This window comes from Centrocercus urophasianus, unplaced genomic scaffold (genome assembly GCF_019232065.1).
Source record: "Centrocercus urophasianus isolate 14NV4802_14NV808 unplaced genomic scaffold, USGS_Curo_1.0 seq_20, whole genome shotgun sequence".
NCBI classification, from domain to species: domain Eukaryota; kingdom Metazoa; phylum Chordata; class Aves; order Galliformes; family Phasianidae; genus Centrocercus; species Centrocercus urophasianus.
Genome location: NW_024884756.1, coordinates 7,825,646 through 7,841,609, shown reverse-complemented (window position 1 = coordinate 7,841,609; position 15,964 = coordinate 7,825,646). Strand labels below are relative to the sequence as shown.

The following is a 15,964-nucleotide window of genomic DNA, read 5'->3' as shown; positions in this document are numbered from 1 at the left end:
ATGGGGTGCTGGGCAGCCTGAGCTGGTGAGTGGCAACATATCAACCCAAGCCACTCTGTGATTCTACAGTTCCGTGATCAAAATGCTGATTCCTCAAAGACCAAACGGTTCAGCCGACTTGACAGCTCTGTTAAAAAATGCGCCATGTAATCAGATCTGACAGCTGCTGTCAAAGCCACCAGCTGGAATGCCTTGGCTGGCTGGAAGAGGCACCATTTTGGGGCCATCTCATCGCTTCTGATACAGCACCACATCTCTCACGATGCATCCCCAGGGTGGGTGGCACCAAGCAGAACCTCTTGAGCCGTGAGTCCCCCAAAGAATAGTCTACAGTGCGGGCCGAGGGGCCTTGCAACTAAGACAGAAATGTTACTCATGAATTTGCTTTGCTAGGGCACGTGACAAGTTTCGTATTTTTTTTATTCGCATTTCTTGCTGGCTACGTTACTGCAGTTTCTCCCGATGATGCACAGAGTACGGGTGCAGAACGAACCTCGAGCACTTTCAGAATCTTTAGAGAAGGCTCGGAAGAGCAGCGGGAGTTAAGGAAAGCGGTACGCATTCCGCGGTGTCTCTCGCCACCTACCGACGACGAGCGATGGGCTTCGAGCCCGGAGCCGGGACCGGCCCGCCCCGGGAAGCCCTCCACCGCCCAAGGCGGGCCGACACCGGGGCCGGGCTCCTCCCGCAGCCCTTAAGAGCGGCGGCCGCGGGCGGCGGCTCGTGCCGGGGCAGCCATGGGGGAGGCGGCGGGGGGCAACGCGGTGCCGCCGCCGGCGGAGGCTGCGGGCGGAGGGCAAGTGAACGCCCTGACCGTGCTGGCCCTGCTGGAAAAGCTGGTGTCCATGCTGGAGTCGGTGGAAGGGCAGCAGCGGCAGATGGAGCAGAGGCAGCGGGGGCTGGAAGGGGCGGTGAAGGGCATCCAGGGGGATCTGGGCAAGCTGTGCCGCAGCCACGGGGCTACGGGCGCGGCGGTGGAGAAGCTGCTGGAGAAGTCGCAGAAGGTGTGCGCGCACACCCGCGCCGTACGCGAGCGGCTCGAGCGGCAGTGCGCGCAGGTGCGGCGCTTGGAACAGCACCACGCGCAGTTGCTGCGCAGGGACCGCTTCAAAGTGCTCATCTTCCAGGTGAGGAGAGGGGCGGGACGGGGCCCGTTTTGCTGCCGCTGGCGGACGTGGGGAGGGAGGGAGCCCTGCTGCTGGCGCCTCGTCAGCCTGCAGGAAGGGCCCGTTGAACTCCTGGCAAGCTCGGGGAAAGGTCCCGTTTTTTTGTTGTTGTTTTTTTTTTTTTTTTTTTTGCTCTTTGCAAACTTGGGGAAAGAGCCCCACCCTGTTCACTGTTAGCAAAAATCCTCTTTTGCCGACTCTTAGCAAACCTAAGGGGTGGGAGTGGTTTCCCCGGCTCTTAGTGAAGTTTGAGAAAGGCCCCATGACCCCTTTTACCAAACCTTCAGAAAGAGCCTTCTCTGAGTTTTGCTAATAGCTGTTAGCAAACTCAGAGAAAGAGCCCATTTTGCATACTTGGAGCACAATCCCGTATTGCTAGCTCACAGCTAAGTTGGCGCAGAGATCCCTTGTTTTCCTAACTTTTAGCAAACTTGGGCACAGAGCCGCTTTGGTTAACTCTTAGCAAACTTTGGGAAAGTTCCCAATTTGCTAATGTTTGGCCAGTTTGGGGAAACAGCCCCTGAACACCACCCTTCATCTGTCTGCCCACAAGAGCAGGGCAGAAGTGCAGCCCCTGCCCCACTCCCACCCCATCAGAGAGGAGCTAAAAATGCAGCGAAACCTCCCGGGAGCCTGTCCAGTGATAGCAGCAGTTTGCATATTTTCCCCTTTTTAAGCAATGGGCTGGACAGAACGCGGCATGAACTTTAACTAAACACAGGACGTGAGTTTCACATCTGGAAAAAAAAAAAAAAAAAAAAAAAAAAAAAAAAAAAAAGAAAGGAGGGTAAAAAAAAAAAAAAGAGAGAGAGAGAGACCTACAGAGCATACAGCTGGGGTGTGTCACAGCCGAGTACACTGAGTTTGTCGGCTGCGTATTATGGCGTCAGTTGCTCGCTCTGCTTCTTGAACGGTTGATTCCTGTTTTGAAAGAAAAACAAAACAACCAAACCCTTAATTTTGACAAAGTTGGCAGATCTGGCCAGCGCCCAGCCACGTCCTCACGGAGAGGAAGCCCCCTCCGCTCTGCTTATTGTTCTCCCAAATGACAGTGTGTGTGGCGTGGCCCGGAGAGGAGGGGCCACTGTAGTTTCCACCCCAGAAGGAATGTGGAAATTATTCCTGGAAGAGCTAAATGGAAAGATGCACGTTGCTGGTCTCTGAGGGCTTTGGAAGCTGCTTCTATGAGTCAGAGCGTGGCCACCTCCTGTTAGCTGAGAATGGGCACCTCCAGGCCCACGTCTTGACTGCACCCCACAGGGAGGGTGCGCTTAACTTGAGCAGGGGGAAGGAAGTTTCATGACACATTTTACAAGGTATACAGTGTTTTCCTTCAGGAAACCCAACTTTTAGCATTTTTCGAAGGCACATAGAGTGAAGACAGCTGTATGTGTGCTGTGCAGTTGGGACCCCGCTGCTACCACAACAACTGCAGGCTGTGAGTGAAAGAAACCATACCAGATGTTTGGGGGACGAAGCAGCATCCTGATAGCTTGCTTCCTGCCACTAACCAGCCTTGCAAAGTTAGGAACTGCTTACATCCGTTGAAATCAGAGTCCTTCCTTTATGCTGGGTCCTAAAACACAGCCTCTGTCACAAGGATGTCACTGACCACCTTCTGGTGGGGTGGGAACATCGCTGACCTGCAGTGGGAGCAGAACATGAGGTTTCAGAAAGGCAGGCTGCCATTCAGCTGATGGAGGAAACGACTGGGGTGCTCCGGGGCACGCCCAGGGCTCGCTCCATGCAGGAAGTGGGATTTTCCACTGGGAGGATGCAGCCAGCAGTGAAGTGAAAACTTGCCAGGAGCACAAGCAGCCTCCCCACAGGAGGGGCTGGGGCTAGAGGAGTGCTAGTCAACGTGGGGTAATTGGAGGGAGGGAAAAGAGAGCAGAAGGCTGGCTGGGGTTTCTGCTTTTCCAGAGAAAAACAATACCAGGAAGGAGAAGTCAGCGAGGTCATATTGATGCCAGATTTCTTTAAAAACAAAGGTGAAACTGCTGTCATGCGACTTCTCTTTGGCCTGGGGAGACTTCTTTTCAACTCAAAATGGAAATAGACTTCACACAGCACCTTTCTTATTAGGACCCACTTTTCCAGCTCAGGGAGGAGCTCAGAGTGAAAATCAAAACAGAAGTTTTCTCTCCCTAGACTGTCTGCATTGCTCCTAGTTTGAGTATATCTGCAGTAATTGGTGGCATATTTTAATGGCATTGTATCCAAGTGTTTGGGGATGCTGAAGTTATTACAAATGACACAGCAATTTAGCAAAACACTGAAATGTCTGTTTCAAAAATCCTTGTTAAGCTTTGGCATTGTTATTTTGTGCTTGCCACATGACTGGGTTTTTGGTGGTGGTTTGGTGGGCTGTTTTACTTTTAGCTGCAGAAGCAGAATTCAAGAGGAGAAAGGCCTGCCTGTGTTTAACTTTTCAGTAAAATGTCATGTTAGCTAGTGAAACTAGGCCAGATACAGTATGACAAAGTTATAGCCTGGGGTTGAGCACCCTGACACTCAAACCCACGTCAGATGCTGCTCTTGGTGAATGCTTCATCCCCAGACGAGTGCTCTCATTTGGGAGGTTCAAGCTGGATATTAGGGAAAGCTTCTCCTCTGAAAGAGTTGTCAGGCACTGGAACAGGCAGCCCAGGAATGTGGTGGAGTCACTGTCCCCAGGGATCTTCAAGAAATGTGTAGGTATGGTACCAAGGGACATGATTTAATGGACAATATTGGTGGTAGTTGGACGGCTGGACTAGATGATCTTGGAGGTCTTTTCTAACCGTAATGATTCTCTGATTCCATACTGGTTACTCTTACATAGATTAAAGGTAGAAACATCTCGCGTGGCCCCTGGGACGTGATCCACCTAGGGCAACAGGATGGGATGGCCAAGCCACAGACACCGCAACCTGTACAGGACATGCAGATGGACAGCCAGACACATCCTCCTCTTGCAGCTCCAGCTCCACTGGGACATGCTGATCTGAAGAACACGGGTGGGAAGGAGGTGAAGGTGGAGCTCCGGCTGCTTTTAGGAGCATTAGTCATGCTCTGACAGAAATACCTATTTGCAGAGCAAAACAAGCTTGAGGCCAGTAATCATTTAGGCACTGTAATAGCATCTAGCAGCACAGAGTGCTGTAGGCACAGAAAAATGCCGCCTCCCCTTCTTGAGGGCCTCTTTCTACATGCAATATGGCAAATCCAACAAAAATCCAAACCAAAGCACCTCCCTGCTGCAGCATCAGGCACACATCCACCTGCTCTCCCTCAGGCTTCAGAGTCGCTTGCTACTCACCGTGGCTGCCGTGCTCCTTCTCAGCATATGCTGTGGATGGGATGATGACCTATGGGAGGTTCTCAGGAAGAGCTGATCACAGCCACAGGAAGGCACTGCTTTTGACTTTGCTGATACTCTTGGCATTAGCAACAGCTCGCATGCAGAGATCTTGCACCCTTCTTTTCAGCTCTACAAGGAGAAATAGAATTCAGGCTCACAAGCTGCATACAAACTGACATCAGAAAATGCAAGTGTCATTTTTGAACACAAATGTAGATAATGAAATGAGGTATTGCTCCTTTCCTAGGTTTTTAGATTAGATCAAGAGGAAGAAGTAAAAAGTTACTCCTCTTTTTTTTTTTCCTCTCCTCATGGAAAATAGCCATGCAGTTTGTAACCATCAGCATTTTTAACTGTATTGTTCTCATCTTTCTAAATGAAATACCAGACAGCTCAGATGTTTATCAGAAGAGAATGCAGATGTCATGTGGACATGTCAGGGCTAAAAGTTAACAGCAGCTCTCTTATAGTGCCGTACCGGTAACTAAAATGGGAAAGGCTGTTGCAGCACAGGGCGCTCCTACTGCACTGCCTCTGCGTTTCCAAAGCCTTCTAAATCATTTATTTTTATTTGCATTTTAATGGTTCCCATAATCCTAAGGTCTTGTACACTTGTGAGTTAGGGAAGCATGCTACTCCCATTTTTCAAGCAGATCAAGAGGCGCCTAGAGGCTGGTGTTTGCGAGGCCATACGGGAAGCTTAGACACACATGATTTCTCAACTGCTGTATTATCTGATTGTCAAAGACCCCCTGTTATCAGTTTTTAATTGAATCATTGGCTCGTTAGCACACAAAGGGTGGTTTGGTTGGGTTTTATTAATTTTTTTAAAAAAAACAAGGATAATTTGACTGTTTCCCTTCTATTGAATTGCAAATTTGACAGAAGGTGAAATAAAATCCACACTTGTCTTTTCAGCAGTCCTTCAGTCTGACGTGGCCATAGTCTGTCTCTGAAGAGAGCCGTGCTGGTCACCTCTGGGTCTAAGAGCTCCGCCTATGTGACGCCCCTCTAGTAGAGTCACAAGTCAAAAGCATACCCATACTTACTGAAATCAGTTTTGTGAGCCATTCGGAGCTCGCAGCTGAATGCTGAGTTGTTTAAAACCATAAGCAATTACCTAGGTTTGCAAAGAATACACGAGATGAGTAAATTATGTTTTCTACTGAGTTCTCATGCTCTAGGGAGTAATTTAAAACTGCACCCACTCACATAATCCACATTTCATTATCTGCAGCAGGAAGAACACACAAATATTTGTTCTGCAGTAAGAGTTATGCTCACTTACAGCTGGCACAGGTGCTTTCTGTAGTCGTGGTCACTGCGAGGAGAACTGCAGCAGCAAATGGAGAAGGGTGCTTGCTTTGTTGGGGCTCCCACCACAGAGAAAGCGCCGTCTGTGCAACCGCATCCAAACCATGGGAGCATCCAGACCGTATCCAGCCATCTCTTTGGTGATGCTTTTCTTTATCCTGCAGCACAACTCATCAGCACGCCCAAGTCCCACTTGTGTGCAGTTATTCACCAGCGTATCGCTGAGCTGCAGAAGTGGCTCACACAATAGCCTTTACTATTTTAGTTTTAAAGAAAGAAACAGAACTGCACAAAGAAGCATGGCATCTTCTGCCATCCTTATACACCCTTGCCAGCAAATCTAACTCAGAACACTGCTCTCAGCGCTCACAATTGTATGGCCAGCCCTGAAGTAATGAGCATGAACTTGGCAACGTATGTGGCCTTTTTTCCCCTTTTAACTGTAAGCTCAAGCCCACTGAGGAGAGAGCTGAGGCTATTACAACCGTTTCACTCAGCACTTGCTGCTGTCATATCTAATGATGATTTTTTGGTTAAAAAAGAAACAACAAACAAAGAAAAGACCGAATAATTTCCTTTCAAATCACAACGCTTTTTTTTTGTTTCTCAGTTACCAATTTCTAGTAATTCCCAGTACACTAAGAAAATTTCCCTTTATTTTTTTTTTTTTTTTTTTTTCTGTGCTCTAAATAGTTGTAGAACAGCATGCATTCTAAATATCCTGGGCCACATGGCTTACTCTACAAAAACACGGTTGGGAGAGGAAAGGTCTACAGATTTTCCCCAGACTCCCTGGTTCTCTCTCCTTGGAGACAAAGAAGCATTCTCAGTGCCTGAGCAGTCATCTGTGTAGCACAGAGGCCTTTAAGGTGTGTTTAAGGCATATCAACACTAGCATCAGTGTTTTTGGCCAACCCCACACAAACAACTCTTCCCCTTGGGTCTTTCCAAAGACCTGAGGCCATCCAAAGGAAGTAGGGTTAGGCAGGGAGTAATAAATCTTATTATGCATCCAGTGGGCAAAACTTCACTCCCTTAACTCCCAAAAAGTAATATTCAGATCACTGTGATCGTAGAAAGGAGAAGAATAAATGATGGGTCGCGCTTTACTCACCATACTAAGTCCAGTGTTATCCAAGAAGCTTCACTGTCTTTGCTTCTAGTTGGGAACGAGGCCAACACAAGTGATCTGTCTGCACCAAGGCATCGGTAGCCATGATATCACCCCTTCTTCTCAGGGATCGGTGTACAACCTCTGAAGTGTTTAAAAGAGAAGCTAATTTAAATGACAAACAATGGAATTTCCATTCTGTATACATTCCAAGTCCGTCTGAAAGAGAAATCTTACAGTTGACAGCTCATTAGTCTTAAACTGTTACCAGATAATGGTTCAGTGGGCTTTGAGTGGCTTGTTACTGGTTAAATACGCTGAAACAACAAGAGATGTTCAGCATCCTTCCTCTCGCTGTTGGAATTTATATTAAAAAAAAAAAGAAGTAGTTGTTCAGGGTTGTGGTTTATTTATTAAATCTGTGAACTATGAAACTCAAATATTGTCATTTCTTTCAGGAGGAAAATGAGATCCCTGCCAGTGTTTTTGCAAAGGAGCCTATTCCCAGCATTACAGAAGGAAAAGAAGAGCCCGTGGATGAGAACAAAACGCTGGAAGAAACCTTGCATACAGTGGAATTATCTTCTGAGGATGACATACATCACGAAGAGGATGTGGGCGACAGCGCAGATGAGAAAGCAGAAGAGTCAAGAGCTGAGAAAATTAAAAGGACCAGCCTGAAGAAGGTCGACAGCCTCAAGAAAGCGTTCTCCCGACAAAACATCGAGAAGAAGATGAACAAGATCAGCACGAAGATCGTCTCACCTGAACGGAGAGAGAAGATTAAGAAATCCCTTACAGTGCACCATCAGAAATCCTCTTCTTCCAAGAGTTCACCTTTCAAAGTTCCGCTCGCGTTCAATGTGAAGAAATCCCATGAAGGAGAAAGTCCCGCTGAAGCCGAAGACAGACCGGCAGATACGGCAAGCACCGACCAGGCCGAGAACGAGGAGGAGATGTCCTTCGCCGACATGCACTCAGATATGACCCCCACCACGTCTCTGGCTGAGGAGAGCAAAGCCGTCATTGATTCTTTGGAGAAAGAAGCCAGGATGGAAAGCAGCGCCGTGACAAACAACAACATTGAGCTGTCCATTGTTGAGGATGATGAAGAGTACGGGATGCCCCTCGAAGACTCCAGCCAGAAACTGTATGATGAAAGGAGCAAACCAGTCAGCGGAGAAATGGAAGAATCCGATGAAGAAACAACCCAAGCAGCTGTTCTGCAGATAGACCAAACAGCCTAAGACGTCAGAGCCGTCCTTCAGCTTCCAGACGCCCACGGTTTTGCCTAAGTGAATGACCGGTTTCTGTTACACGTGTGGTAGCGGTGTTTGGGTTTCTTCCAGCCTTCTCTCTGCAATGATAATTTACTGCATCATATCGGAATGCCCAAATACTTCTGTTTTCCTCTCTCTGAGTATTTAGTATTTTGTATGTGAGCGTAGAAGTACCAGTGAGAACACTTGAGCATGGTTTCTTTGCTATGCTCTGTGAACGCTGACAGCCTCTGTAGCTGCAAACCTGCGCTGCTGGTGTGGAGCTTTGCTCCCTGATGTTGCAAGGCCAAAAGAGCAGAGCACATAGCAAAACTGAAACGTTGGCTCCATCGGTCTCCACGGGCACAGGATTTTTGCCAGTAGTCTCTGGCTTAGAAGAAATGACCGTGTTTATATGGAAATGAAAAGATGTACTTCAAACCACCAGAGTTACAGAAAGATGTTAGCGACAAGCATGAACGTGTAATCAACTGCTGTACCTTTAATGGATTGGAAATAGTTAAAAAAAGAGAGAGAGGAGTTTGATAGGGTTAGGGTTATTAGAAACACAGAGATAGTCTGAAGGAAGTATGAAACGCTATGAAATGTTAAGGAAAAAGGGGGATGGGAGCAAAAATAAAAGCCCACTATATTAAATCTATACTTCCAGCTTAAAGAATATATACTCAGATAACACTAATTAATTAATTCTTAATCCTTGTAACAAAACGCTATCAAACTTTGCACCTGCACAACTTTCTATGTAAGAGTATTTTGGAAACAGTATAACTTATCTTTTTAAAGATTATTTCATATATAGAGTTATATCTACACAAAAGAGTTAGATAACAACAGGGATGTAAGGGCAGTACTTTAAAAAGGTGAAAATGCTTTTTTAGGCATGCCTCAAGGGCAAACTGCATTAGGGACTGAATATGATGACAGGCATGAGTTTACATAGGAAGGAGTCTGCAAAGGCATGAGATTTGATTCTCTGTCGATAACTTCGCTTGGGATCACCTCCAAAAATCAGACGCCTAATTTTTCAAAATTTGTGCAAAATGAGAGGTTCCAGAGGAGCCCGTTCGCTATGAATGTTCATTCCTGTCACTTCACAAAGGCAAAGAAAGGGAAGCACAGCACCCTCAACGGTCACCTTACATCCTTGTTTGTTTATGCATTGGGTTATTTTTTTAGATACATACGAATATAATTCTACCGATGCTTAACACTGCACTAAAAGGTTGCTTCCTTCAACTTGTATTTAGCATCACCAGTTACAGGGGAAATAAAAACTACGGCATAAAACGCCATCGTGACGTGTTTAGCAGATACTGCTCCACCAGGGTGATATCTGTGACCAGTAAATCACGCTGGAAATTAGTTGCTAAGAGCTTACTGTAGGCAAGTACTGTTAGAAGTTAAGCTCTGATGTATACAGCGTCATCTAGGAGATACTGTTTGCAAGGAAAAAGTAAGGCATAACTCATGTGGCTTTATTTCTATTTTGTATTAACTACAGTGGATTTCCAATGTTTTTACTTGTAACTAACGACAAATATGACAAATAAATGCATAACGTGAAACGCAGGTCTTTCAGTCTTTGGCAGAAGCAGTGCGAGAAGCCGGCAGATTAAATGGTCAGCCATTTCTGAGTGCACAGACGTCCCCTGCTTTCCTTCCTCAGTGTCTGCTGCCGTTTGGCGATGCAAACACCAAAGATGCTCAGGCTGTGCTTCCAGACAGCGTCAGACCTCAAACACAGCCGAGCACACCTACACAGTTCCCCAAACCTGCCAGGTCCACGTGCACTCTTTATCAGACCACTTCAAATAGCCCTCAAAGCATATCTGCATTGAACTGCGTGAGCTGCTTCCAGATGTGCCTGGCCTGTCTGCGCTGTCAAGCTGTGCTCAGCCACGACCTGAAGCAGTGATTGAGCACCTGGTGGGACGGTGGGGCCAATGCAGGGGAGCTCATGTGTAAGCAATGTATCTGAGTGAAAGGAGGGGCTGGAGCCAGGATCCACCCCTTCCCAGACCTCTTTTAAGTTCTCTCAGTAGAGGTAAAGGCACTTCACTGCAGTTCTTCGCATAGCTGCAGGCTTTAGAAGGTAAGGAGATTTTCTTCCTTTGTTTCTGTATCTGCTGTTGCTACATTTGGGCTTGTTCTAGCTTGCTGCAATCTAGGATTGTGCTACACTGAGGTTATTGCTGTTCTTTCTATCACATTGTAGCATTATAGCACTATATTTGGTCAGCCAGTCAAGTACTTAAAAAGGATTTCCTTAACAAACAAAAAAACCAGTGGATGGTTACTGGGACGCCAAATACACAGATGGAGTATCTCCAAGGGAAAACCCCAGGGTTCTTGGGTCCTTCATTGTTAGGTTTGGTACCAGTTATTGAAGAACAGGGACCTATAAGGTACAATGGTCCTATTATTAAATCCCTTTCAGAAATAGCTGACTTGAAAAGTAAAATAGCTCAAAATTTTTTAGTGAGCAAGGGAAGAGTAGCAGCAGCATTTGCTGCAGTATGGCTGCTGCTACTCAGTCTTTAGAAATGTCATTCCTGTGAGGAATAGTTAAATGATAAAAATGAGCTTTCAAAACCTCAGGTTTGGCAACTGGGAAATAAAATTTCATCTTTTTTCATCTATGGTGAACTGCTACACTTTCAAATGGAACTTATTTGAAATTCTGACCATATTGTTAGAAGGGGGAAAGGATAACTTAAGATCCAGGGCTCCTACTGATCTAATTGAGTCTATGAAGTAGAAGAAGGGCAAGCAAACTGAAATCCACATAGAGGATCTGGGAATCTCAGCTGTTACACATGGTGCGGTGTGGGCAGGGGAGTCACTTTTCACGTGACAGCCCTTCTTGATTCTTTAGATTCCCAGATGCTCTCGAAACAGGACAGGTACTAACTCAAAAGACAAGGAAAAACCCAGAATAGACCAGCAGGGTTGCCACATAAAGAGTGACCCCCCCCCCCCCCACCCCGCCCACCAAGCACTACGTGTAACAGCGTGCCCATATGCAGCCACTAAACTAATGGATTTGCTACCACAGTTTGCTACAACGCAATGAAGACCGTAAGAGAAGATACCAGCCTGGCTTTTGAGACGATGGGATGAGGGGGCTGAAAGAGTGGTAATTAATGGACTCAAGATTTCTCAACTTGCTTTTGTTACCACGCATCCGGCCCTCAGACAGACTATATGTGATGGTAATACGGAGTGACAAAAACCGTTCTTTAATTCGGTAAACTATGGCAGCGTGTAGAATCGCATGGCCTAACAGGAGTTATGTGCCAGTAAATACCAGTTTGTGGACCTCAATGGAAGTATGCCAAAATAGTATCAGAGAGATAGGCATGAAGGGGGCCATTTATGGTGACACATTGAAGATTCCAGATCTGCTTAAGTTTTTGGTGGGAATTAGGGACCTCATGCTACAATAAGCCCCTTGCTACCAGTGGCATAATAGAAAAAAAAGTAAGGAATTCAAGGTCCCTGACATGCCAAGTAAGTAGCAAGAATTTGGGTGTATTATATTGGGTTACTGGCATTCCTTTATAATCCACCTAGCACAGCTGTTGAAGCCTTTGTATTGACTCACAAAGAAAGGCCAAAAATGGGACTGGGGGAGAAGGAACAAGAGGTGTTTCAGCAAGCAGAGCTGGCTGTTAAAAAGACCCAGGCCAGCCTGATATCATCCTGGGATGCTGAGACCGTGGTGCTCGTCTCCAAGAAGAAGGCAAGAATATTGCCTGAAGGAGTACCCCAACGGAGGAAGCAATCCTCTCTTATGATGGCAGATCGATTACACTGGGCCTTCCCTCAGTCTGAGGGGGTGAGATGAGACCTGACCTGAGTTGACACAGCAAGTGGACTAACGCAGGCCTATCCAGCGCTAAGAGTAAACCAGGAATGTAACATCAAGGTGCTCCCCAGGTTGATGGCTGGCTACAAGCAGGACACCTCAAGTCATCGAGAGCGACCTGGAGACTTGTTTTAGTGGTGTAATGGTACAATGCTGGGCAGAAGAAAAGAACACTGAGTGTCAAATACTTTTGTCATGTAATCGTACAGGGGCAAGCCTTATTGAATGCTGTAACAGCATTCTTAAGGCTGCCCTGAAGACACATGGGAGGTAGATTGTGTTATTGCAGTGGAGGTTTCCAGTATTTCTGTATGTAGCATAAGTTAAGTTGCCTTTCACAAAGAAAGCTCCCAAACAGAATCAGGTGAAGACTGGGGCATTCGGACTTAAGTATAATTGGCATAGGCATTAGTTAATGTAATTATGTAGGGGAGAGTCTGGAACAGGGCAGAAGAAGTGTGCTAATTTTTGAGAATATTGGCCTCCCGTTGCCATAAAGAGTACAGAACAAACCTAAAAACAATGCGTTGGAAACAGATACTGTATGGAAACATAAGGTAGCAATGGCAAGGAAAGTTGGTGAGCCTGAGACACTCAGGCAATGAGTTCCAGGAAAGACTTTACCTGCTTTGGACCCAGGGTATGTAACAGCATGGATTTCACTGACTAGCTGTGCAATTTCTTCCTTGTCGTAATTGCTTGCACCCACAATTGCAATAATGAATAAACTGCTCTTCTCAGAAATTTTTGCTTTATTAGAAATTACTATCTTGAGTGTGTGTATGGGAATTGCTGAATCATGGCCTGCACCTCTGATTGATCACTTGAGGTGAGCAATGAGTCAGCCAGGGGAGTACAGGTGAAGGCAATTGACCCGTGCTGCTGGAAGGGGTGGAGCCTGGCTCTACCTCTCCTAGACCCATTTAAGAGCTGACTGCCAGCAGGGAGGGATCCCTTCCTGAGATCCCCTTCTCTGGAGTTTCATGGCAAGCCCAGGATACACGTAAGCGTTCTATCTGTTCTCTTTTGGTATATATTAACTGCTTAGCCAAACACAGTGGTATATTTCATAATTATAACATCTGTACATTCATTGATGATACAGTAACATAGCATTTGTAATTTTTTTTCTTTTTTCTTTCAGGAGCAGCTTTTAGTGCTGGTCTGACAGGAGGGATTAGTACATCTATAGCAGTATTTGGTCAAGAGCTGCCCCATGAATTAGGTAACAAATTTTATAAAACCAGTACTTGGTACAAACAAGGCTGAGTGAATGCGTGTGTGTAAATTCTGTTGTGACGCTCCTCCCAGCAGCTGCTGGATAGGTGCAGTTGAAGCGAGGGTGACCGAACCTTTGCAGAGTGACTGAGCAGTATTGTTTCAGCATACGTAATGAGACTGTTGAGATGTGTTTGGCAGACATAATAGCTATAGTGTTCTGTGAAGTATTTTCAGGATGCTCACAAAGGTATTCAGGAGTACAGAGGGTACATTTTTTTTGTGTTACACCTCTGCCATTTTGTGCAGAGTCTATTGCGTTGTCTTCAAAAATGTTATATAGCGTATGACGTATTACAGAAAGTTAAATGATTAAGGAGAAGTCTTTGTGTAGATGTCCAGATGTACCGCTTATCACCGAGTCCGGTCAATTTGAATGGATGTTTGGCTAAAGCCTGTAAGCATCGTTGCTGATGCCTTTGACTCTTGCCCGTAACTGAAGCATTTTTTTTCTCCGGTGCTGGCTTATCATGATGCATCAGCCACAAGATACATCACGTGAAATATGAGCGCATCCCAAGATTTACAAAAGAGCAGCTCGAGAGAGGAGCTCTTGGCTTGTCTCTTTTTTTTTTTTTTTTTTTTTCGTCCGTAGCCTGAACTGGTGCCAGATTAATGTGATGAATCGTTACCTTTAAATAGTATTTTAAGCAAGGCATTGCTGCACACAGAGTTGTTACTAGAGTTTTCGTGTCCTGCTGTCCAGTCTTGTTTTGAGCCCCTCTAGCATAGAATTGTAGAGTCATAGAACGGTCTGGGTTGATCATTGTGGTCCTTTTCATCTTATTTTGACTCCCCTGCTAGCCCCCTCCCAGCCACCAGACCGGGCTGCCCAGAGCCACATCCAGCCTGGCCTTGAATGCCTCCAGGAATGGGGGGTCCGCAACCTCCTCAGGCATCCTGATGTAGCACTTAACCACCCTCTGTGCGAAAAACGTCCTCCTAGTATCTAACCTAAAGCTCCCCTGTCTCAGTTTAAAACCATTCCTCCTTGTCCTATCACTATCCACTCATGTAAACAGTCGTTACCCCTCCTGTTTACTCCCTTCAGGTACTGGAAGGCTGCAGCGAGGTCTCCCCTGGGCCTTCTCTTCTCCAAGCTTAAAAACAAGCCCAGTTCCCTCAACCTTTCCTCGTAGGAGAGGAGCTCCAGCCCTCTGATCATCTTACTGGTCCTTCCTCAGAACCCACTCCAAGATCTCCACGTCCTTCCTGTACCGGGGGCCCCACGCCTGGATGCAGTGCTCCAGATGGGGCCTCACCAGAGCCGAGTAGAGGGGGACGATCACTTCCCTCTCCATGCTGGCCACCCTTCTTTTAATGCAGCCTGGAATACAGTTGGCCTTCTGGGCTGCAAGAGCACACCGTGATGGCTTATGTAGGCATGCTGATCCGCACAGCGGTGGGACAGTATGCGATTAACATCACCCTGTGGATCTCCACAGTCTCTGCAGACATGTTCCTCTATGTGGCGTTGGTCGAAACGGTAAGACGATTTTGATTCTTCTGTTTCCCTCATGCAAACCAAAGCAGCTGACACTCTGAAAACTCCTCTCCCCTGTGGTCAGCAGCTCCAAGTTCCTTGTCATGTTTCTCTGCCTTGTCGGTATCCTTGAAGCATTAGTGAAGACAGCTGAAAGAAAGGGTTCGGTTTCTACTGAATTTCCTGGTATCGGCAGGATCTGTCTCGCTTAGCAAACTTACATCTGCCATTACTGCCACGCTGGGCTCAGGAAACTTAAAGGCTTCTCGCCTTCAAACTCAGCTTTGGTTACGGAGGTCTGCGATAGTCCCGCTTCCATTAGAATCTTTAGGACCAGGACTCTGAAAGCTGATCATCGCTGTATTTTTTTCTGTCTGTGTTAAGGCAGCAAAAAATGGGCTATCTCTTTCATTATAGAGAGCTTTAATTAGTCAATATGCCCCAGTGCTGAAGTTGTTATTATAAATTAAGTCTGTCAGTCCTTTTCAGGTCTCACTGAGGCAAATGGCTGCATAGTAGAGAATAAATCCTCGTGTAAATATAGATGTTCTGCGATAGCCTATAGTTACTGGATACCAGCTAGTTTCCTGTAAGTTCTGTGCTCGCATTTTTTTTTGCTTTATGTAGTTTGACTGAAGACAGAATGTGCAAAGGAAGGCAATATTTTCATTCTGCTATATTTTTATTCTTGGTCCATTTCCTTAGGCACACTAGCATTCAATATAGTCTGACTCTAAAGAAGAGCGGGAGTGCCTCTGTTTGATACACCTGAAACTGTACTGAGTTTGTGCTCTTATAGCTCCTTAATCTGCCTTCCTCTTTAAGTCCCTGTCTTCTGACACCTAATAGGAATGGAATTTAATTGTTTTGCAGCTCAGCTGAGGCCCGCTAAGGGGCGACTGACCTTCTGGTATTCTTGTGTATGATGGAAGCTCATCTGATGAGATATATTTCTGTATTGCTAAAATATAGTTTTCTCCTAGTTGAGAGGAGGGAGAACCTGAACTGAACTCAGGAAATCTTAAATCCTTAAGGCTCTCCATGACCTTCTGCTGTCACTTATGTGGAGATGACTTTTGAATTCTGTTCTTACTGGAAAATTATATCTATTTCATACTTTA

The 15,964-nt window shown here is 46.1% G+C and overlaps 1 protein-coding gene across 1 annotated transcript; it reads left to right on the top strand.

Annotated features, from left to right (window-relative positions):
• Positions 1 to 737: 737 nt before the first annotated feature.
• Positions 738 to 9,779, top strand: CAVIN2 (caveolae associated protein 2). The gene is made up of 2 exons (XM_042822674.1): positions 738 to 1,127; positions 7,393 to 9,779. The coding sequence occupies exons 1-2, from the start codon at positions 738 to 740 to the stop codon at positions 8,179 to 8,181; spliced, it is 1,179 nt and encodes a 392-aa protein (XP_042678608.1). The 3' UTR covers positions 8,182 to 9,779.
• Positions 9,780 to 15,964: the final 6,185 nt, after the last annotated feature.

Excerpts from the sequence above, each read along its gene's own strand:
- CAVIN2 (XM_042822674.1), top strand. The coding sequence starts at position 738 with ATGGGGGAGGCGGCGGGGGGCAACGCGGTGCCGCCGCCGGCGGAGGCT. Across the intron at positions 1,128-7,392 it reads TCAAAGTGCTCATCTTCCAG|GAGGAAAATGAGATCCCTGC; the intron begins GTGAGGAGAGGG and ends CATTTCTTTCAG.